General features: G+C 42.1%; 1 protein-coding gene and 1 long non-coding RNA gene across 5 annotated transcripts in view; one reads left to right on the forward strand and one right to left on the reverse strand.

Annotated features, from left to right (window-relative positions):
• The window catches only part of VWC2 (von Willebrand factor C domain containing 2), a 148,421-nt gene that overhangs the window by 53,899 nt on the left and 71,216 nt on the right, over window positions 1-23,306 (forward strand). Inside the window, exon 4 of one of the 4 annotated variants that reach the window (XM_054687528.2) lies at window positions 12,664-12,862. The exons of the other annotated variants lie outside the window; for them this stretch is intronic. Within the exon in view, the coding sequence (XP_054543503.1) occupies window positions 12,664-12,770 (107 nt within the window). The 3' untranslated portion in view covers window positions 12,771-12,862. Of the gene's footprint in view, window positions 1-12,663; window positions 12,863-23,306 lie in introns of those variants that run through there. 4 annotated transcript variants of the gene reach the window in all.
• Window positions 14,340-23,306, reverse strand: part of LOC129144557 (uncharacterized) — a 77,269-nt gene continuing 68,302 nt past the window's right edge. Inside the window, exons 3-5 of the long non-coding RNA XR_008548982.2 lie at window positions 21,111-21,299; window positions 17,111-17,471; window positions 14,340-15,053 (exon numbers count right to left, since the gene is read on the reverse strand). This is a non-coding gene — a long non-coding RNA (uncharacterized LOC129144557). The remainder of the gene's footprint in view (window positions 15,054-17,110; window positions 17,472-21,110; window positions 21,300-23,306) is intronic.

Raw genomic sequence — 23,306 nt, forward strand, 5'->3', positions numbered from 1 at the left:
CACTGGCTTAAAATGTTTGCAAGGCTGTATCAGGATTTCTCTTTAGCAGTGCTTAGAATCTGAACACCAATGTGACTTGAGGTTTTTTAGAAAATAATATCCCAGTGACCAGCTTTCTGAACTCTTAGAGTCTCTCCCCATTTACAACCTGCCAGAGTTTTGGGTTTCTAGGGAGTTCCTTGTTCTCCAGCTTTGCTCATGAGTCCCAGTTCTTCAGTGGCCTCTCTCTCCTCTGTGTCCCATGGAGGCATCCATAGCACCCCCAGTTAAGATTCTGGCAGCCTGGCAGGGTATCTGGGCATTCGTGCCCTTCCCCTAATATCCCTGTTCATTTGTTGAAGCTCATGGGAAAGGGCTGATGTTTGGCTGCAGACTCATTCCATGGCTGGTGCTCTTCTGGAGTCTAACGCATCACGCCAGCCTACACACGCCCTTTGAAGTTTGTGATCCCATTGTCTCCTTTCTCCTTAGCCCTGCCTAAACAGCCTTCTTCCTCTCCCTTCACATTGCCAGTGAGGAGTGCAAGCTGTGTTATGCCTTTCTGCATTTAGTCCACCTGGATCTCTTTGCATCTTCAGCTCTCTAATGAGTAAATACATTAAACAAACAACAATTACAACAAGAGCCTGTGGTTTCACAGTTTATCCAGCTCTTTCTGTTAGGATGGGAATGGCCATCTCTGGAGACTCTTTATCTGCTACCTGGAAGCAGAACTTCACGTTGATTGATTTGTGTGTCATTAACTATCTTTTGGGTTATTGTAATTTTTTCAGTCGTTCTCAGATCTCTATTGCTGCTTAGGAAGATTTTTTACAGCCATGGGACTGTGTTTACAGATTTTCTTTTTCATGTCTTCCAACTACTCTATATTTTTCTTCCTTCAAAAGAAAAGTCAACATAACTGAATGTAGTACTTGTAGTGGAAACTTGCTTTTTTCTTTTGACTGTTCAGCTCTTCCCTGTGGTTCTCTTCCTTTTCAAAGTCTCCAGGAAGAAATCTTAGGCATTATCCTTTTTGTCCTTGGCAAGTTGTAGAATCTTTTATTAATCTTTAAAATTTGAAAAAAAAAATATTTAACAAGTAGGAGTCCTGGAACAGAAGTTGTTTCCTTAAGAATTTGCTCTTCACTGGGGGGTGATGAGGGCTCTCTGTTGTCAGAAGTCTCTGGTTTCTCTGGTATCTAGACTTTATCACATGTTGTACTGCTGGGATTTGATTTCAAAATTTGTTAATTCACCTTGTATTATTATTGTTATTCCTGTCCACAGTCTGATGGTAATTTTCCTGGGCTAGTTTTATTTAACGCTACTCTTTCAGTTTTTCTCTTTTTTATTATTATTATACTTTAAGTTCTAGGGTACATGTGCACAATGTGCAAGTTTGTTACATATGTATACTTGTGCCATGTTGGTGTGCTGCACCCATTAACTTGTCATTTACATTAGGTATGTCTCCTAATGCTATCCCTCCCCCCTCCCCTCACCCCACGACAGGCCCTGGTGTGTGATGTTCCCCTTCCTGTGTCCAAGTGTTCTCATTGTTCAATTCCCACCTATGAGTGAGAACATGTGGTGTTTGGTTTTTTGTCCTTGCGATAGTTTGCTGAGAATGATGATTTCCAGCTTCATCCATGTCCCTGCAAAGGACATGAACTCATCCTTTTTTATGGCTGCATAGTATTCCATGGTGTATATGTGCCACATTTTCTTAATCCAGTCTATCATTGATGGACATTTGGGTTGGTTCCAAGTCTTTGCTATTGTGAATAGTGCCACACTATTTCTTTCTATTCAGTTGTTCATACCTTCTGGAAAGTTTGTTAATTACCCAGCCTCCACCCAGACATGACTGTTTTAGCAAGCCCAATACAGTGCCACATGCTTGTCTGCATCTAAGGTGGTAATCACTCTTCTTTGGCTTTGGCTGAAGAAGTGACAAAACACCTCCAGAAGCTCCCTGTGGCTCCAAGTTGAGGGTGCCCATCTCCAGCCACTTGCTCTTCTCCTAAGGGCTTATGGTGGTGGCTATCTTCTTTTGTAAATTTCTCATTGCTTTTTGAAGTCATTCTCATTATTTTGATGCGGATTTTGTTTTTTGAAATGTTAAACCCTGTGTTTTAGACTGTCAGTAATTTGAATTTTTTATTTTTTCTCAAGCAACTGTAAAAAGGACTATTCCATGCTCTCTGAACACTAGAATTCAGGAATGCTGTAACAAACATATTTATTAACCTGGAGAACATGTAGGGACTTCAGGGGAGAAATATTACGATACTTGAGTGCTTATTTTGTGGAAAAGGAAGTAGATTTATTCTGCATAGCATGATAGGGCGCACATGGGTAGAATATACAGGTGGCAGAGTTTCACTCAGTGTAAGGAGACACTCCTCATACTGAGGGCTACCCCCAGTGAAACAGACACTAAGGAAGCAACAATTTCCAGGTACTGGAGGTGGGAGGGCAAAGGCTCATTGGCCATGTTTTAGCTACAATGAGAAGAGTTCCTGACTCTGGCAGTGATAAGAAGCATTCAGTTCTGTCAACAAGGTGATCAACTGCAAAATAAAAACATAAACCCAAACTTAGCAAGAAGAGACTTTTATTCAAAAGGATTTTTACAATAATAAAAGACTATTGCAAATGGAAGAACAGAAGATCTTTAAGCAACTCCAGAACTTAGGCAAAAAGAGTTTCTTTCTTTCACAGACAGGAGTCAACAAGGCTAGAAAGAACCAGGCATGGGGAATTGAGATGAAAAAGTAGCATCATCAGATAATATTTTCCCTGAGGCCAGCCTGTTCTCAGGAGGGGCATCGGCTGCTCAGGCTGAGGGGTCCCTGGAGGAAGGTTAACAAGCATTTTGTTCAGTTGATCAGTGGGGACAAAGCAGTTCAGCGAATTATTTATGAGGCAGAAAAATGGGAATTTGCAAGGTCTTTGTCTTTTTCACAGGGAACAAGGGGGCATCCACACATCTAAGTCATATGAGAGGGGTGAGTCTTTGCTGTAAGCTGTTTTTAGGGATACAAAAGAGTGGGATATTCCTTTACCACATCAAAAGACAAAATTATAAGAAATTTTGTTTAAAGATCTAATTGGCTTTTATTTGCTATTCTAGAATTGAGCATCACCTCATTCTATTTTCTGAGAAACAGAATTTGCTGAGAAATAGAACCTCATTCTATTTTCTGAGAAATAGAGAATTCTATTCTCTATTTTCTGAGAAAATAGAATGAGGTTCCTATGAGCTGATCAGAGGAGGTTGGCTTTATAGGCAGAAAGGACTTAAGGAAGCAGAAACAGGGAACAAAAAGTGTATTGGTCATTTGAAAGTTACTTTCCTTACAGGGTTAAAACAGAGGGAACTTCCTTATTGTGCTGAACCAGGTTGACTGAAATCTCCTGTTTTTTAGGAAAACTGACCCATTTCAAACTTCTGTTTGGTTCCATGGCACTTAGCACAAGTCTGTCTATGCTGGTCTGGTCTGGTCTGCTGGGGCCTAGTGCAGGAGGCTGGTCCAAGCCAACAGCCTCTCATCAACTGTGTTTAACAACATTCAGGTAAAATTCTACATTGCCAAGACTTTGTCAAGCTATATTCACTTCTTGGCAATGTGCTCTGTCCAGTTGTCATTTAGCTTTCTTTGGTCATTTGCCAAGTACCTCCAGGCACTTCACTAGGCTCTAAGGTTAAAAGTATGGATCAGAAATCAACCCTGCTCCAAGGAGATCACAGTCTAAAAGTCTTCTCTGGAGAAGTACACTTCCAGAATTGCAGCTATAAGCCCTGTACATCCTGAGTTGGAAATGTGAAAAGTCCAGAAGTCAAAATGACCAGAGTAAGGGCTAAAGATCAAAGGATACTATGAAGGTTAGGCTAATAAGACGTGCTGATGCATTGCATTTGGGCATGAGAGAAAGGAAGGTTTCCAGGTTAACTGCAAGGAGTTTAGTGTCAGCAACTAAATGAATGGGATTGATGTTTATTGACACAGAGAAGAATGTGGGCGTAACAGGAGGTAGTGGAGGGAGATGCAGAGTTCAGTTTTGTCTGTGATAAGTTGATAAGTCTATTAGAAGTCTGAGTAACTTCTTCAAGTAGAGATTTGGAGTTTGGAATTCAGAGATGGGATCCAGGCCAGAAAGATGAATGTGGAAGTGATAATGAGCCAGCATGTTCTGCCCCTTGCACAATAAGCCAATCACTGAGATAACACGTTTTGCAGTAGAGAAAAGATTTTATTCACAAAGCAGCCAAACAAGGAAGTGGGAGAACACCTCTCAAATCCACCTCCCTGAAGATGGGGTCTTACAGATATTTATGAGATAGAGGAGCAAGGTGGTCCAAGGCATTAGGAAAGGTGATTGGGAGTGAGGAAAAATGAGGTAATCACTGGTCCATGCAAATGTAGTCAAACTTCATGGCTCTTTATGGGATACATCTTCACAAAATGGCATCATTAACATCATCTGAGAGTGATATTTTTGTCCCTCTAATGTTAGAAGATCACTCATTGAACATTGCTGCAGGGAATCAACCCTGTCCAGTTGGAGGGTCAGTGGTCTCAGATGGCTTGAACCAGACAAGAGTTGAACCCAAGTTCCTGAAAAACAACGTAAGCAACTTACCATCGTAACTTATAGATTCTATCTATAAGTCAGGCAGTGGGAATTTAGTTATATATGGTTTAGCTCATGACTTTTAGCTATATAGGTTTCAAGATCAACTAGAAAAAAGGAACTAAAAGCAACCAAAGCAGATAAAGTTTTGCAGGATCATCAGCTTAGCTGTTAATTTCAGAGGTGGCTTGTGGATCATCACATCCAGAAGTCATAAAGTTGATCTCATACCATGGGAAGCGTATTGGCTGAGCAAAACCAGCAGTGATAATGATTCTACTGGTTTCTAGGCTGATGGGTAGACTTGGGAGTAAAGGAGCCCTTCTATTTTCCACCACAATCCTCTCTGATCTGTGCGCAGGGCTGTTCTGGTTAGCTGAATATCACCGTGTGGGTTATGTGGGCCTTGAGGCAAACTTCAAGGTTGACCTGATGCAGTTCATTGGCATGTTCTCTTGTCCTCTATTCATTATCCCCAGTGGCTAATTCATTTCCAGGGGACTCTGTGGGAATCAAATAGTTCAATTATATGGAAAATGAATCTAGGCAGAGAGCTTTCATCATACATTAAGAAGTCCATGCTGGAAACAAGATACAAAACTATCAAAGTAGGACTCCAGTTATGTAAATATATATTCATGCAACAAGTGAATGAGCAAGTGGGGATTATTCCACAGATATGTTAGTCCTACTGAGTGTCAGTCTGTATTATATGCTGAATTATCAGTAGAAAATAGGGTTTCTGGTCACGTGGCAGATGGAGCTGAGGTTCATGAATCCTTCCTACTGCAAACACGAAATGCCGAGTAAATGCTGAATATATTTGCCTTTAAAATATCTAGCTTAGTTTGGAAAAAATAAAATTCCCCAGGTGCTAGAAATCAAGTAAGAAGCAAATCCCAGAGTAATATCAGACAGGCAATGCCATGTGATTCTGGGTGTTTGGGACTGGCTGGAGGCCCCAAGGATTGGAGTCGTGATCTCACATGGAGACAGGAAATTTGGCTGTAAATGCTTGTGAGTCAGAAGACCTGGAGCCACCCTCTGCATACAGTTGTTAATCTAAACTGTGTGTGGTGGTGGTGGAGGCCAGGATGGGGGAGATATTGTCAACCTAAAGATAGAAGCTGAGGAAAAATTAATATAGAGAGTGTATTTGGGTCAAGGTTGAACACAGCAGCCTAGGACACAATTCCAAGTTGCCTTGGGGAGCGCTCCTTTGTTACAGACAGGTTCTTAAAGGCAAATGGGGACAGAGTGCCCTGATACGAAGTTGTTTGCCTAGAATTCTCACTGGTTTATAGCGGTAACATTGGTCAGTGATTGGCTATTCATTGTTGAACTATAGGGTAGAGGACATAGTGTCCAGCGTATGGCATTTTATGGCTACTGGACATCAGTTAGTCCAGAGCCCACCTAGCAAGTGGCTTCAAGCAGTAATTATTTAGTTCAAGGAGGAATGAGAGGTGACTGATGTAATTAGTCCTGATAATTAAAGGGGGCTCACATTCCTCAGATGAAGTTTCTTTTCTTTCTCAGTATTTAAGCTAGTGACACATGTGGGCTTGGGTGCAAATTTTCTTACATGCATGGTGGGGTCTGGGATGACCAGGGTCAGTAATTTTTAAAGAGAATCAGGACTGAACACTTGTTAAAGAGGGCAAGGCGGATTGTATTCAGACAGCTGCAGTAAGGGAGACAATCCAGTATAAACTGAGCTCAACTTCAACTAAGACCAAGGTGGCTGAGGTTTTTAAAAGGAGGACAGAGAGGGAACAAAAAGGAAGAACAAAAAAGAAACTTGGAGCCTATGAAGAAATGGAAAATTACAGAAGGGGCTCAGTGGAGAATTACTGAAAAAGTGGTGTGGCAACTTGTGTTGCGTCCACGTGCACTTTAGGGTTTGGCAGCATTGTGTTAAAGCAATTTAATTTATAAGTAAAATGTATGATTGATGGATTGATTGATACTGGAAGGAAATTATAAACTATTGGCATTAGCTATCTCTCTTTGAACCTTTTGCTTCTTCTTTATATATTTTTCGAATTTGTTATAACGACCATTTTTTTAATTGTATGAAACAAAAAGTCATGGTATCATGACTAAATTTCTTATAAAAACAAACAATGATAAATTAAATTGCTTTAGAAGAAAATACAATTTTCTGGTTATTGATTCCTAGGCATTAAATCATAATTTGCAAATGATAATGAATAGAAGCCAGAGAAAGGGAGTTTGCTAGTTAATTTGTTTTCATTCTGAGTTCAGACAGAAGTCTGTGTTGCTGTTCTCAGATTATTCCATATGGCATCACGTCATCAAATTTAATTTGGATAGAATATTTTAGGCAGATACATTCAATCAATAATTGTATTCATATTTGTAAAACCAAATTGAATTTTTTTCTACTAACATGAACTAAGAGATAAATGTGTAGGCTGATGGTTTGCATTAATATTTTTACACTTAAATTTTTGGTCTGTGACTTATAGTGAAATGATATTTAAAATCTATACTTAAGTGTGGACTGGGCATGGTGGCTCAGGCCTGTAATCCCAGTACTTTGGGAGGCAGAAGTGGGCAGATCACTTGAGGTAGCGAGTTCAAAACCAGTCTGGCCAACATGGTGAAACTCTGTCTCTGAAAAAAAAAAAAAAAAAAACTATGAAAATTAGTGAGGCATGTGGCAGGTGCCGGTAATCCCAGCTACTCCAGAGGCTGAGGCAGGAGAATTGCTTAAACTCCAGAGGCGGAGGTTTCAATGAGCTGAGATCTCCCCACTGCACTCCAGCCTGGGCAACAGAGCAAGACTCCATCTCAATAAATAAATAAATAAATACATAAATAAAATCTATACCTAGGTGTGCATGGATTCATAAAAAATCTTTCTTGAGGCCTAGAAAACATCTTTTAGGTTTTTTGTATGCAAAGAATATAGATACATTACAAAAGAAACCAAACCACTGTTTAGTTGTAGATATATGTAGATTGGTTTGGTTTCTTTAGTAAGTTGTATCATATATTCTTCTCAGAGAGCATCCTCACTTGATGTGTCACAATTAGATCAGAGTTTGACACCACCTTTTTCCTACCCTTGAACAAAATGTCAAAAATCATGAGAATGTGTGCACAACAAATTACTGAAGTATATAGTCACTAAATGCTTGAAATTTAGTCTTTGAAGTTTAACTTATTTGATTTGTGTGACATTAAAAATTGACTTTACAGATGATCATATGTGGCAACTATTGAAGTGAGTTGAGAACCTTAACCAAAATGACCCAGTTCTTTTCAAACATTTTTATTAAACATATTCCATAGAGATGTGCAGACTTTAAATTAAGAATTGCAACTGTGATATTCAATGAGGGAATATTTAAATAACCAGAGCACTGTGAGACTCAATGAACCATGCAAACATTTTGGATATTGGCTTGAGGAATAGAACTTAATTAAATTTAGACATTCTTAGAGTAATTGCTGAAAATTGTGTCTATCTTTTGCAAAACCTGGTATTAAATGCAAGGAAACCAATAACAAGTCACCTCGATGATGTGCCTACTGTGTCAGGCAATAGTGTAAGTGTCCCCAGAACATGTGAAGGACTTTTGGGTCCCCCCTTATTAGCTTAAAACAGAAGAGGGATCTTTCACTTTGAGTTTTGCCTTGGAATCCCTGAAGGCCGGGGGAGGTCATGGGGAGAGTTCTGGACATGGACTCAGGCCGTCTGATCAGTCATGGCACTTGCTGGATTCACAGTCTCCAGGGAATCACTTGCATTTTGTGAGGGAAAAATTTTAAAGTTATGAGATTTGAGAGGAAGAAGGAAAAAAGATATATTGAATGGCAAGGTTATGCCTCCAAATGCTTTCCAAATACTTACTTACCAGAGATGGAATACAAATTTCATTTTGAATTTTCCAGTAGCCGAGGGGGTGGAAATCTAATCGATCGCACAATCCACGATGCTGATAATAAAAATAAAGATGTGTTGCCTAGGAGGAGCATATTTATTTCTTATTTTGAGACCTGAGAGAAATTTTTCCATTAGTCCTTATGATATAATGAAAAATTTTTTCAAATCCTTACAGAAAATACAAACATAAAGTTCAAACATCTGCCTATAACTTTCTTCCCTGTACATTGATGGGATAGTGTCACATGCAGCTCAGTGGAAGCAATTCGAAGGGAAGTCAATGCTATCCAGTCCAGATGTGCAAGTCCCAAATGGACTGGTCTGGCCCAAGTATTGAGTTCACTCTAGCTAGGTGGACAGAGGACTGAAGATCCTGAAGGCTGTCTTCCCTATCCCCCCATCTAATGCTAGCTTGTGTGAATTAGGAGGCAGAGGCAGGGCTTATAACCTCAGTAACGTAAGTACATGCTGGGAGCACACAACCATAAAAGGCAAAACGCTCTATGGATGTGAGACATTTCTCACTTGAGATTCTTGAACAATATTCTGTTAAACACATAATGAGACTTATCTATTATCTCTTACTTTTTTTCCAGCAGATTGGTGCACTTTTTCATTTCCTTAGGAATAACTAATTGGACTTTTAGGGGAGTACAGATGTTGACAGAGTGGGGTCAGGAGACAGTAGGATTGAAGCAGACTCCGATCTCTTGGGATCTTGTCAGTGGAGGATGGGAGCCAGGAGGCTGCCGTGCTGAGGATGTGAGTGCTCACAGCTAGAGTTCTCCCAGGGCTAGCACAGGAGGGCCTGTGTCTCTGGGACAGGCTGCAGAGCATCCTACAGCGCTTGAGTAGACGATGCCCTTGGAGTAGAACGTGGCTCCGTACAAGCATTGTTTTGAGGGAAGGATTAACCAACATCCTCATAAGGTTACAAGGGACATAGTAATAGCTACAATTTATTTTTTAGGACCTAAAAGTTTCCAGGATTTTCCAGGAGCTTTTTTACTTATATTAAATCATTTAAGCCTTACAGTAACACTATGAAATCAATATAATGTACATTTTACAAATCAGAAAACAAGGCTGAGAGGTGATATATAAGTTGCCCAAAGTCACACAACTGTTAAGATGTGCTAGGAACTGAATTGTGTCCTCCTAAAATTTGTATATTGAAGCTTTAATCCCCAGTGTGACAGAATTTAGAAATAGGGCCTGTGAGGGAGGTGATAAAGTGTAAATGATTTCCCAATAGTAGGGCCCTTCTCTGATAGGAGTGGGGCCTTTATGTAAGAAGATAAAGAGACCCCAGAGCCCTCCCTGTCTTTTTTGTGATGTGAGGACACAGTGAGAAGGCAGCTGTCTGTAAGCCAGGACAAGAGCCCGCACCAGACAAGAACCCACCTGGATCTGCATCTGGAAATTTCCAGCCCCCAGAACTGTGAGAAATAAATTTCTGTTATTTAAGCTACCCAGTCTGTGATATTTTATTATGGCAGCACCAATATAAGAATGAAAGGCAGAATTTAAATTTGGCCTGTGTGTCCCCTGAGGTCTAATTGATACCATGGTACTTCTGCAGCAATGGGGATAACTTACAATATGTGACGTCATTTAATTTATATGCTCGTTTAAAACATGCTCTAATGCCATCAAATTTGAGGACAACCAAAGCTTCGTTTGTTAAGAAATGTCTTTTATCCCTCCAAAATTTCTTGTTTGAACTGAATGATGTTTCACATTCTCATGATTAAAGCAGAGAGAAACCAACATAATAATTGCTGAGAAACCTAGGGGAGGTTTCACCTGGACAAGATCTGGCTGGAGGATAACCACCTTCAAACAAGAGCCAAAAAAAAAAGAGGTTTTCTTTGTCTGTTGCCAGAGATCTCTCATGTGGTACCCATGGTTAGAAGGCTGAGGACTATGTATGTTGGATCCATGCAAGTGGGAATTTGTAATATTTGAAAATGGCCAGAGAGGAAAGAGCTGCGTGCAGAAATAAAGCCACTTCACAAACGGGGTCTTTGACATGAACTCGTTAGGGGTGAGAACCACATGTTTCAAATCGTGACGTCCCATGTCTCTAGAGCCTAAAGTTAGAAGCATTCAAAGAAGATCTGGTGGTTCCAAGCTAAGTTTTTGTTGCAGCTGTTTTCCCAAATGAATGATTTCTAGGATCAAATCATGTCTTCCTAAAGTCAAAGCTGTGGCGAGGGCCCAGGCAGTAAGGTCTGTTTCCAGGAAATGGGTGCTGGGGCATGTCTATCTCGCCTCATGGACAACCCTGGCCCGCGGGCTGACCAGGCTTCCGGAGCAGGAGGGCCTTTACTTGGCTCTCACTTTGCACCTCACTTTCCACCCGAGGAGAGCCTGTCTGAGACGAGTGACTGTTCTTCCATGAGTGGTAGAGAAAACCTAGGAAGCTATTTTCAAGAGAGTTGTAGATGAACAAATATGTTTCTTTGGATGCTAAATGTAAACTATGAAAATGACTATGGTGTTCTAGAGCTGTGGGGAACGTCTGGTGGTATGGTGGAGGGGCATGGAGTATAGGAAATTCTAGCAGTCATGCAGCAGATCATCAGCAGTGCTGAGGTTTTAATTGCATGTACTGTCTGCCTCGTGGGGGCCCATCACATCTGATTAGTGACTGATTCCAGATCCATCATTTGTTTATCAGGATGTGCCAGCTGCTGCTTGGTAGCCCCCAGCATGGTGGAAAGCCGTTTTATAAACCTCAAGTGCTGTGTAATAATGTTTAGCGGTGGGAGGGGGTGATTATGGATCACTGAGCACAAATCAGTCAGTCAGGTTCTCAAATAAATAAGTCTTTGTTAACTCCTCTGATTCTATTTTGTGAGCATAAGGAGTATTGGTTTGATTATTTTTTCTTCCCATATTACTAAGAAAATTGCTTCAGTGCAGCTTCAAAGGCTGTTTGCATAAAAAGCCGATTATTCACTCTTTTATTGTTCATTTTTGTGGATCCGGCATTCAGGAAAACTCTCCAAAATCTCTAGTTAGTTTCCCCGTATTTCAGGTTCACAGTGAGTCAAGCCACTCATAGTTTGTCCCTCTCCATCCTCTCTCTGACCCCCGAGGCAGAGCTGTTGCCCTGTCTCAAGTTTTCTGCCTCTTGGTGAAAGCTGGTCAACACTATAGTGGGTTAACATGAGTGACTTGATGGGATGCAAAGAACAGACTCAGATGGTGTCAGGAGAAGAGCTAGAAGGAATACCTTTTTCAAGATTGGACTCCACTGCAAGGACAGAAAATTGAAATATTTGGTCTTATTTGGATTCCAGAGGAGTGTGGACTGGAATTTTTTTCTGTCTGAATTATGAGACATAATGCATACAAGCGAAGCTGTCTGTTCTGGCCCAGGAGGGATTCCAGAGCAAGTGGCCTTCGTGCTCCAGACTCAAGTAACCAAAGTAAGAAAGAGGCCTGACTGTTCCCTGTTTGCAGAGATGAATTCCACTTAGGCTTTTGGCCATGTTTTGAGAGCTAGCATTTGCTGAAACAGCCTAAGATGTTTACACATTACTTTTTTTTTTTTTTAAAGTAAGAGAATCAGGAAAAAGCAATAAACAGAACAGTCAGCTCAAAGTACTGTAGGCAAGCAAAAAGAAACAATTTCATAGTGGAGAAATTAAATGGATTGGTGGAATTTAAGGTAGGGATTCAGTGTTTTAAGTGTGGATATAAAATTTTCACTTAAACAGTACTGAGCAAGTCTTTCTTTTGGAAGTTTCATGACTCAGAGCTTAACTGTTATAGTGCATATAACAAATCGCCAGATATAGCAGATTTCCTAAAATGCTTTGGACGTGGAGCTTTTTCCCTCAGACCTTCCAGGAGGACAGAGGCTCTGTGGGACACACTTAGGGAGGCCCTGCAGTAGAAATGTACTTAGCATGGTTTGCATTTCTTCTAATCATTCATCCTACTTGATGCCCTTGTCCACACATTTCTTATAATGTGTAATAATTTTTGCAGACATTTTTCATGGAGTACCATTTTTATGGGAAATCATGACCAAAGCAATTGTTTATATTATGCTTGATAGAAAATAACTCCTAGGAGGAGAATGTTGTAAATTCAACTCTTTTTTTTTTTTTAAGATGGAGTTTTGCTCTTATTGCCCAGACTGCAGTGCAATGGCGTGATCTCGGCTCACTTCAACCTCCACCTCCTGGGTTCAAGCGATTCTCCTGCCTCAGCCTCCTGAGTAGCTGGGATTACAGGTGTTCGCCACCACGCACAGCTAACTTTTTGTATTTTTAGTAGAGACAAGGTTTCACCATGTTGCCCAGGCTGGTCTTGAACTCCTGACCTCAGGTGATCCACCCTCCTCAACCTCCCAAAATGCTGGGATTAGATGTGTGAGCCCCCGCGCCTGGCCAATTCAACTCTTTTAAGTGATGTCATTAGTGTTATATAAATACTTGATAAATACATGTTAAATCTTAGTGGATATGCATGAACTAGTAAATGGCTATTGCAGTGCCATAGCTCATGAGAGATGTTATCATTCAGGAAATAAAAAGAAACCTAAAACTATATTATCTGTATACTTTAACTTACTTAAAAGTTACTAAAACGTCATGACATTTTAATTTTATTTCATTTTTAATTGGATGCCTTTAGGTATGATAGTTTACTGAAGTCAGTATAGGGGAGAACCTAAAACCTTAGAGATAATACAGGAGAGTAAATGAGGTTAAGAAACTTGTGTTGAGAGTTTCACCATCCAGTGTAACTCAGTGGCACGACAGTGAATCCACACCCTTGCCTGTAGGATGCTTCCAGAAATCACCCTACAATCATGTGTCAGTGAACTTAGGAATGTTCTTATCAGGAATTGTCTGTATACTTGCAGAATAATTGTCTTTAAAGTTATTGGGAATAAATATGGGAGATAATGCAATAATTTGTGCAAGTCCAATATTAGTGATTTCCCTGGAGATGTTGAAATAGAGGGAAATTTCATAGTATGAATTTGGCCATGTAGCTTTAATACATGTCATCTAGATGGTGGCCAGATTCTGTAGAAAAGAAGTGTGTTTACTCATGCTTTCACTGCATAATAAAAGATATCTCATAATATTATTCATCTCCCGTTTCTGTTTTTTTTCCAACTTTTATTTTTAGATTCAGAAGAATACATGTGCAGGTTTGATACCTGGGTGTACTGTGTGATGCTGAGGTTTGGGGTACAAGTGATCTCATAGTGAGCTCATGAACTCTGAGCATAGTACCCAACAGTTTGTTTTTCCCCTTCCTTTCCCCGAGTCGCTGCATTGCCCTCCTGCTCCAGCAGTCCCCAGTGTCTACTGGTGCCATCTTTATGTCTCTAAGTACCCAATGTTTAGCTCCCATTTGCAAGTGAGAACATGCAGTTTTCTGTGAACTTCTTGCTTACTGTAACCAATAAGAAGTGGAAAATATGGGAATTCCAATATTCTGCCATACTCATAAAAATCCAAATTCAAATTCTGGTTTAAACTTCATTTTCTCATGGGTGAGCCCCTTTCCTGATGGCTCCAGGAACATAAAACTCTCAGAAACATCAGATGTGAAAAATCTCCCAAGTGAAGAAGAGACACAGCTCAATGAGGCCCATGGACATATTAAGCAAATATTTTCAGAGATTGTTTATATGTGCCAATTTCTTATTCAAGAAATGAAAGGGTCTACCATTAATGAGTTTGGACAGCAGAGGTCCAGCTTACAAGCACTAATTCACGATAATTTGACTATTTTACTCAAGTAAAAATCAAACACCAAACAAAAAACTAATCATTCAATGAATGATTTTAGTTTTGTATGTACAGAAAGGTTTCCAGTTTGTAATGTCCACAACGTAGGTAAAGATGTCAAAAATGTCCCAGAGGGCTAGAGTCCTGCATGTTGGTTGGGGAACAGCAACAGCTGAAGTCTGTTAGAGACAAGGTCATAGAAGCACTGGGATGAGAAGCGAAGATTTGAAATGTTGCCCCCAGTGCTACAGGGCATTGTGCAAGGACTTAACCTGGGCACTGATGTGATGACAGTTCATCTTAGAAAACGCAATCTGTCAGTTGTGCAGAGGATGAATGGAAAAAAGAAGACCAATGGTAATAATCCCTGATAGATGGAGAGATAGCAGAGCTTTAAAAGATGAAGAAAAGGTGACAGTTAGGACTCATTCTATTGCAGGGGCCTATGTGTAAGGGAAGGGAAAAAGTCAATGAAGATTTCTGGGTTTGGCCATGGAATTGGCTGGATGATGACTCATGAAGGTTGGCAGCACAGGAGGAGACTGAGGGCAGGTTTTGCTGCAGGACAGGATGGCAACAGGAGGATGAATGTTTTACCTAAGGTGTGTTGGGACCGCAACGTGGAAAGGTCTGCTCAGACGGGAATCGCACACTCAGAGTGGACGTCATGCATGCTAGTAGAGAATATCTCTACATCAATCCGTATGATGACTGGCTGAGTCCCTGAAGGGCATCGATTCTATCTTCTCAACCTTTAAAGCAATTTAAAACACTGCAGTATTTACATTTGGAAATCTCCTTAAGTTACTAAACTTTCCATTTTCACAGTTCTAGGTAAGCCTAGCCAGGTCTGTCAGAACAATCGGCTTTGCCCTGGCAGAGTTAGATAACTATAGATATGAAAGCTTCTAAAATATTGTCCTATAAATACTTCCCTGGGCAATATTTATACTATGTTACTCAATTAATTGTATATCCATTGCTGAATATAAATTTCTGCTTATTAATGGGCCATAAAATTGTAGCAAACAGAAGCCCTAGAAAGGGAATGCAGCATGGAAGATTGTGAGAGCCCTGGTCTTTGATTCAGATTCTGGTTTAGGGTCAATGGATCTGACATGTAGCAGCCACATTACCTTGGGCAAGTCACTTTTTTATTTTTATTTTTATTTTTTTTTGAGACGGAGTTTGGCTCTTCTTGCCCAGGCTGGAGTGCAATGGCACGATCTCGGTTCACTGCAACCTCTACCTCCTGGGTTCAAGCGATTCTCCTGTCTCAGCTTCCTGAGTAGCTGAGATTACAGGTGCCCACCACTACGCCCAATTAAATTTTTGTATTTTTAGTTTCACCATGTTGGCCAGGCTAGTCTCGAACTCCGGACCCCAGGTGATCTGCCCACCTCGGCCTCCCAAAGTGCTGGGATTACAGACAGCAGCCACCGCACCCGGCCGGCAATTCACTTTCGTCCTCATTTTTGGGCTTCACTTTTCCTTTTTCAAAAGGAAGTTATTTCCGAATGTTCTCACTTATAAATGGGAGCTGAATGATGAGAACACATGAACACATGGGCGCGAACAACACACACGGGGCCTGTCAGTGGGGGTGGGGGAAGGGAGAGCATCAGGAAGAAGAGCTAATGGAGCCTGGGTTTAATACCTAGGTGATGGGTTGATTGGAGCAGCAAACCACCATGGCACACGTTTACCTATGTAACAAACCTGCATACACTGCACATGTACCCTGGAACTTAAAAGTCGAAGGAAAAAAAAAAAGGTGATAGATGATTTAAATATACAATCTCTAGGACTCTATCCATCTGTTAAGCATCTATGGTTTCTATAGAAACTTAGATTTTCACACACAATCTATAATTTCAACAACAATGCTTGTAATTATTACTATCAATATATTAGTGAGATAGCAAACCCTTGACATTTACTAGTTCAACTGTAAAAAAGACTGAAATGTAGAATGGTGAAGGAATATATCTGAGAGAGAGAGGCAGGCAAGATGTCTGCATGAAATTGGTCAGATGCTAACATAATACAGAATATTTGTGGCCAAGAGGACTTCCTACCCAAAGTCAGTCTTCAAATACAGAAATTCCTAACTTTAAAATACCAACCTTCGGTGATACTTCAGAAGCAAATTATAATTCCTAATTAAAGACCTTGACATTGTAACAAAATCAAACCCAAGAGCACTTCCCAGTACAAAACAGACATCAGAATGACAGGGTAAGTTTCCCCTGTCTCTATGGCCACAGATATAGAACCTTGTGATGTGGGAGTGGCAAACAGAACAGCAATGCAGGAAGGAAGAGCGAGTGAGTAAGTTAGTATGAGTGCGTATGCACACCCACACATTTCTCATCTTACATATTCATCACTGGAGAGTTTTTACTAATGAGTCTTTGACACCTGCACCTGTGGATATTTTGTTCTAAATGCTTCCTTGGTACAGTCATGATAAAAGACGGCTCCAGTCCATGGAAGTTATCCATGTTGTCCCGCTTTCCAAAAAGTATTTCAGGCAGCTTCAAAAATAAACATTGCTTTTTTTTGGATGATATCACATTGCTTCTTTAGAGATAACTATCCCAAGGATCTAAGCAAGTCAATAGAGCCAACCAGACTTACTAAGATATGAATCCACCCCATTTCCAATACCTTTCCATCACTCCATTTGGTGCAAAGAGTCGCCCCCAAGACTGTTGCTCCAACCTGCATGTCGCCACTTCCTCTGTGGTAAATATGGAAAGAAATTTAATGGACTAAAACAATAACAACAACAAACATAGGTCTTTACCTGCACTTCTGTGATCTGGTCTCTTAACAGCTGTCCGCTGTTGCTGCTCCCAGACCTACATGCAGGGCTCCAGCCCTGTGGGACATTTTTGACATCTGCAGAACAACATAAAGTTCTCCCTCACTTCCATGTCTTTGCATGTGCCTTTTCCTGTGCTTGGAGTGTCATTTCCAAGCTTCCAAATTTGGCCATGGCCTGACAGTGCTGAGCTCAAGGCTTATCACTGTAGAAAGCCTTGTGGGCTAAGACAGATGGCTCTCTCCTTTTCTCCTTATTACACTGTTATTATTATTGCCATACTTATTTCCTGCATGAAACTGTGAGTACCGCAGAGACGTTTTCATCACAGTATCCACTGTGCCTAAAGAGCAAAGAGCAGATAATGCTTAACTCCCTGAGCTCCACATTGGTTGAATTAACTCATAATTTCCTGATATAGGAATGCATACATTTTCCCTCCTTTATACATATGTAAATTTCCCCAGCCTCATTTGACAGCCAGAGAAGTAGGTTCCTAATCACTCTGACACCTTGGCAGTTTAGCCTAGATGAGGTAAAATATTATGATACAAATATCTGATTGTTTTTCTTTGAAGGAATAATTAGCAGTTTGACAGATTGCATATGTGAATTATTCAGTGTGAGGCTGTAAATTTCCTACCTGCAGAATTTAACTCTAACTTGCAGTGAGCAGAAGGTCTGTGTCAAATTGGGATGTCTTTGAAAATGTTGGCTTGTTATTTGCAAAGTTTTTAAAAGAATAGCAAGCTGTAGAGAGGGACTTGTGACATGAATAGGTGTATTTTAAAAGGGTCACTGCCAGGATATAAGAATCCCCTGTGGGATGTAATATTAAGACACAAAAATGTGTGAACCTATTATAATATAATATAATATAATATAATATAATATAATATAATATAATATAATTAGGTTGTAAATTCCACATCTGACTAGTATCATTTGCGACTATTGACAAGTTACTTATCCTCTTTAATCCTCTATTTCTGAATACTGAAATTGGCATAATAGTGTTATCTGTGCTGTAGAATTGTTGCTGAGAGGGTCAAATAGTGAATGTGTGTGTGGCTTGAGCACAGAGCCTCGCAGGGATCCCTGACCATTATTAGTTCAGTGCTATTACTTGTGACCCTCCCAAGGGCAAGGGTTTGAAAATGTGGGTTTTATTATTGGGTATGGTAAGGTCAACAGATCATGAGATGATCATCATTGTTCAAAGAGAGTTGGTTATACTCAGATATCCCAAGAGAAGAGGGTGTTCTATTGAGGAACACACAGGGGCACGCTGGCCTGGGTCAGGAGGCAGAAGAAGCTGAAGTAAAATATGAGCAAAAGGCCTCATGGTGGCTTCCACGGGAAGAAGGGGTGAGGCAGGCTTAGGATTGGCTACTTGGAGTGATTTCAGCAGACTGTGAGCACAGGAACTGCCCCTGTGTCTGGAACCTGGCCCTGATGATCAGAAGAGGTGGACAGTGGCTCTCAGTGTGAAAGCCCGCAGAGGAGGTCATGGGGATGTGAGCTCTGATTGGGTAATCAACAAGAAAAGTGCACTCACAGGTGAGTGGTTTAGTATCTCCTGGAATGGGTTAGCCCTGGGAGGGGCAGTCCCTCCAACGTCAGCAAGGCTCAATGTCAAAGCATTAGAATGCAGAAAATGAGATAGGGCTAGCACAGCATGTTGCTTCCACAGCAACATGGGTGGGAAGTCGGGGGCTTCTACAGGTCTCAGTCGCTAATTAGATCTGTCTCCGGGAGAAATGTAACGGGAGTCAGCTTTGTGAGTGGGATGCCTTGTCTAACCAGTGGGGGCTGGGGAGGCTGCAAGATAGGGGCCCAACTTTGAGTGACGTATGAGTTTTGCACTTATGCTGCAAGTGTCTTTGGGAGCAGTCTGTGGTGCAGCACTAGCTGTCCAGAGAGTGTCACCCTCCCACCTCCACTCAGAGCCTCCCACGGCAGGGTCTTTCCAGGATCTTCTCTCTCCTGTGGGGTAGCTCCAAATGTCCTGCTCCCCACTGACAAGAGGAAGCAGGCGACGCCCTGCAGTGTGTGAGAGCCGGGCATGGCCCCGGACCAGCTGTGCATCCCAGGACACATGGGATCCTCTGTTTCCAGCCCACCTGCCCAGGATCGGCTGTGGGCCATAGGAACTGTTGCTCAGTGAGCCCAGAAATGGTGTGTCTCCTGTAGCTGTGGTCTGCTCTCTCGTTTCCTGGTTTATCACCCAGCTCCTCTCTAGCCACTCTCAGGAGCCATCTTTTCCCTTTCTCCACTTGTAAAATCATGTCAAAAATATGTGCATCTATAAATCATTGACTGTCGTTTCTCACCTCCTCAGACCTTATATGTTCAAAGGTAAACACATTTTTGTGTTTTGTATGAATCATTTCTCTCACAGGTTAATAATATAAGTGGATATTTTGGTAACTGTTCTTTGGCCCTTAAATTATTTTTTATGCCACAATTCAAATACACTTTTATAGTATAGTCAATAAAATGATTACATTGTGTCTAATTCAGTAGACCAGAAAGGAATCTAGACAGAAAACACCTCTAATAATATTTTCAGAATTTCCTAGTCTCCGTATCTCTTATATGATAGCACAAAAAGTTATCTAAACTGTGGAAAATGTGTGTTGATTATATCTGCTCAATACAGTAGCCAATTGTCTCTATTTCTCTTTAGGTCCTGCTTGCTTCATGTATGACAAATGTCTTGGTGCGCTTCCCTCACATTTCTTGTCCTACTGTACTGTATTTCTTATTTCTTAGAGTTTGACTTACATATCCCAGCAGTTCATACCCTACAGTCCCAGGGAAACCCCACTGGATCCCATGAAGCCTTGGCTGTGGGGGGAAACCAATACAGTCACCATCTCTTTATCACAAAATGCTTTTGTCTTTTATGAATGAATTTCCCCGAGGAGAAAGAGAGAAAGTGCTAGTTTTATTAAATCTGCTCAAAAGTAATTCCTTTGATGAACTGGCTGGGGGCAGCACTGGAAATTAGATGGCTAAGAAGGGAGTTTAGATTTGCTGTGTGTCCTGCCACTGCTCCTGAGGGCTCCAAAAGCAATCAGCTCTGCTGGGAGCAGACTGTCAGGAAGGGTCCTCGCGGGTCTCTGGATGGGGTTTGGATCTCCCTTCTGAAGTGCATCTTTCTGCAGCTAACTGGCATATGCACCCCTACTCCATGCCACATTTCAGCCCTTCTACACACACACACGCTGCCTCTTTTTGTTTCACAAATGTAAATGTTCTAACCAAGACTCAGTCTGAGAACATGCACCATTAGATAGAGTCTAACGCTGGGTGCTTGTTTCACCATTTGGTAGTGCCCTATTTATTTCAGGGAGATTGTGGATGTCAGCAGAAGCCTGAAGAATGGGCAACCAGCCTGTCACTTATTCTGCTCTCTGAGAGTCTGACTTAATAAAAGTGGCTCCTGCTCTAACCAAGTCTTAGGGTAGAATCACTTCTCAGATTCTAACCTGCGAGGCCAGTGAAGCCTCATATAGTGGGACTGAGAGGACCCTGGAGAGACTGAGCACAGTACCATAGCACAGGTACAAAAAATTCAGTGCAATAGTACAGCATGGTGCACAGGAAGACTAAGCACAGTACCACAGCAGGGTGTGGAGGAAGACTGAACACAGTGCCACTGCACAGTGCACAGGAAGACTGAGCACAGTATCCTAGCACAGGTGCAGGAAGACTAAGCACAGTACCACAACATGTTGCTGTAGAAAAACCAAGCCTAGCACATAGCGTGGTGCTGCAGGAAAACAGAGCACAGTGCTGTAACACAGTATTCAGGAAGACTGAGCATAGTACCACAACACAGTAGTCAGATAGGGTCTGTCATCAATGAAGGTTTGACTGTAGTAACCTGTCCACTTCATGCCACACACCAGGGACCTAGAATTACATCATCACCTAGGAATTTGCCCTTTATTTTAAGTCACATTGTTTAACACACCTGCCATCTGCCAGTTCCATTGGTGAGTCCAAGATGAACAAAACTGGCCAGTGCCATGACATAGCTTCACATCCAGTGTAAGAGGCCTCCTGTCTTCCTGTGGCATCCTTATAAGCCAAGTACTCCTGGAACTATGGAAGGAGTGGTAGCTTAGGCACAAGGAGATGGACAGGGGCTCTGCAGGAGGTCCTGAAAGAGGAGAGGAGCATTAGCTCACGGGTGCATGCATGAACTCACAAGATGTCCACACACAACAGCCTCATCAGTTTTTAGTAGGCCAGACCATGTCTAATTTCATATTACCTAAACGATCAACTGTTTGTGATTAGGAGACGTAATGCCATCTTCTGGAAAAAAGCCAGTGTCAGACAACTTGTGTTCATGTATTGGTCTCCAATATCTCACCTGTGTGACTTTCCCCAAATTACTTCACCCTGCATAACTCTCAGTTACACCATGGGTAGAGTGAGCTCCGTGTATTTACTCAGCAAGCATGTACTGCCATTACATTTGGTCAGGCAGTGTGCTGGCCATAGTGGACACCGCACCTCAGGATGACTCCCTGTGGAGAAGGCTGTGTGAAGTGATCGTGGCACCAGGCTCCATTAGCTCCCTGGGGCTGCCACAGCAAATCCCACAACCTGAGAACCTGAGTGGCTTTAAGGAATGTCAGTTTACTCGTCCGCAATTCTGCAGGCCAGAAGTCTAAAGTAGATCAAGGTCCCACAGGGTCAGTTTCTTCTGGAGGTTCCGACGGCTGCTCCCTTACATGCCTCTCTCCTGGCTCCTAGTGGCTGCCCGCCACCCTGGGCTTCCTGGCTTTTAGAGGCTTCACTGCAGGCTCTGCCTCTGTCTTGATGTGGTCTTCTTCTCTGTGCCCGTGTCTTCTCCTTTTCTTATAATGACACTTGTCATTGGATTTAGGGCCACTTGGGTAATCCAGGATGATCTCATCTCCAGACCCTTCTTAATTACATTTGCAAAAACCCTTTTCCAAATAAGGCCTCATTCATGGGTTCTCAGTGGACAGACATTCTGGGGGCCACCATTCAACTCACTCTGGTGCTAAACACCAGAGCCTGGCTCATAGCAGACAGGCACTTAAGGATGTCTGCCCACAGGAAAGGGGACACTTGCTTAGCGCAATGTTATATTGAAAGTGCTCCAGCGGATCTGACAGTGCCACATCACAGTGTGTGAGTGAACAGAGTCCAGGCTCTGGGACCAACTCTGAAATAAAAAGTCTGCTACAGGCCAGGCGTGGTGGCTCATGCCTATAATCCCAGCACTTTGGGAGGCCGAGGCGGGTGGATCATGAGGTCAGGAGATCAAGACCACCCTGACCAACATGGTGAAACCCTGTCTCTACTAAAAATACAAAACTTAGCTGGGCATGCTGGCACATGCCTGTAATCCCAGCTACTTGGGAGGCTGAGTCAGGAGAATTGCTTGAACCCAGGAGGCAGAGTTTGCAGAGCCGAGATTGTGCCATTGCACTCCAGCCTGGGCGACAGAGCAAGACTCTGTCTAAAAAAAAAAAAAAAAAAGTCCACTACAAAACGGCCAGACCCCACAGAGAATTCACACCCACAACACTAGATCTCTAAAGTTCAGTGGGCTCTTTCCCACTCCCATTCTAAGGACTGCTAGGCAGTGAAGATGGCATCCTCATCCCCTGTAGATCACTGCTGTCAGCCTAGTGTCCGGATTAAACCAATAACTATATTGAGCAGTCAGGATGCTGGGAGCCCAACAGAGGCCAGCAGGCACCAGTACCACCTGTGTCTGCTTTCTGGAGAGTCGGTCATCAGGCCAGGGCTGGTCTCTCTGCCCTGTGGCCACTGCCTTATCTCAGACCCTCACTAACACGGCCTGCGTCGAAAGTCCAGCCTCAAAAGCTCTTCCTTTTCCAGGTGAGTGACCCTGGAGCATCAGGGGGTCATGGTGGCTCTGTGGCTGTGTTCTTCAAGGACCAAGGACATGCATGCAGATGACATTGCAGGCTCTGGTTCAAAGAAGAGGCCTGCCAGGCATGAGGTGGTGGTTGTCCTGGCCTGTTCACTCATCTCCTTAACAAGGTGACCGGTGCTGTTTTGCACTTGCTAGAAATCTGATCTGTGCATGGCCCAGCCCTTCAGGGAGATAATTTCTTTCCATCTTTAAACTAACCTTTATAATTCTTAAAATTGGGGGGGG

Source organism: Pan troglodytes, chromosome 6 (assembly GCF_028858775.2).
Source record: "Pan troglodytes isolate AG18354 chromosome 6, NHGRI_mPanTro3-v2.0_pri, whole genome shotgun sequence".
NCBI lineage: Eukaryota > Metazoa > Chordata > Mammalia > Primates > Hominidae > Pan > Pan troglodytes.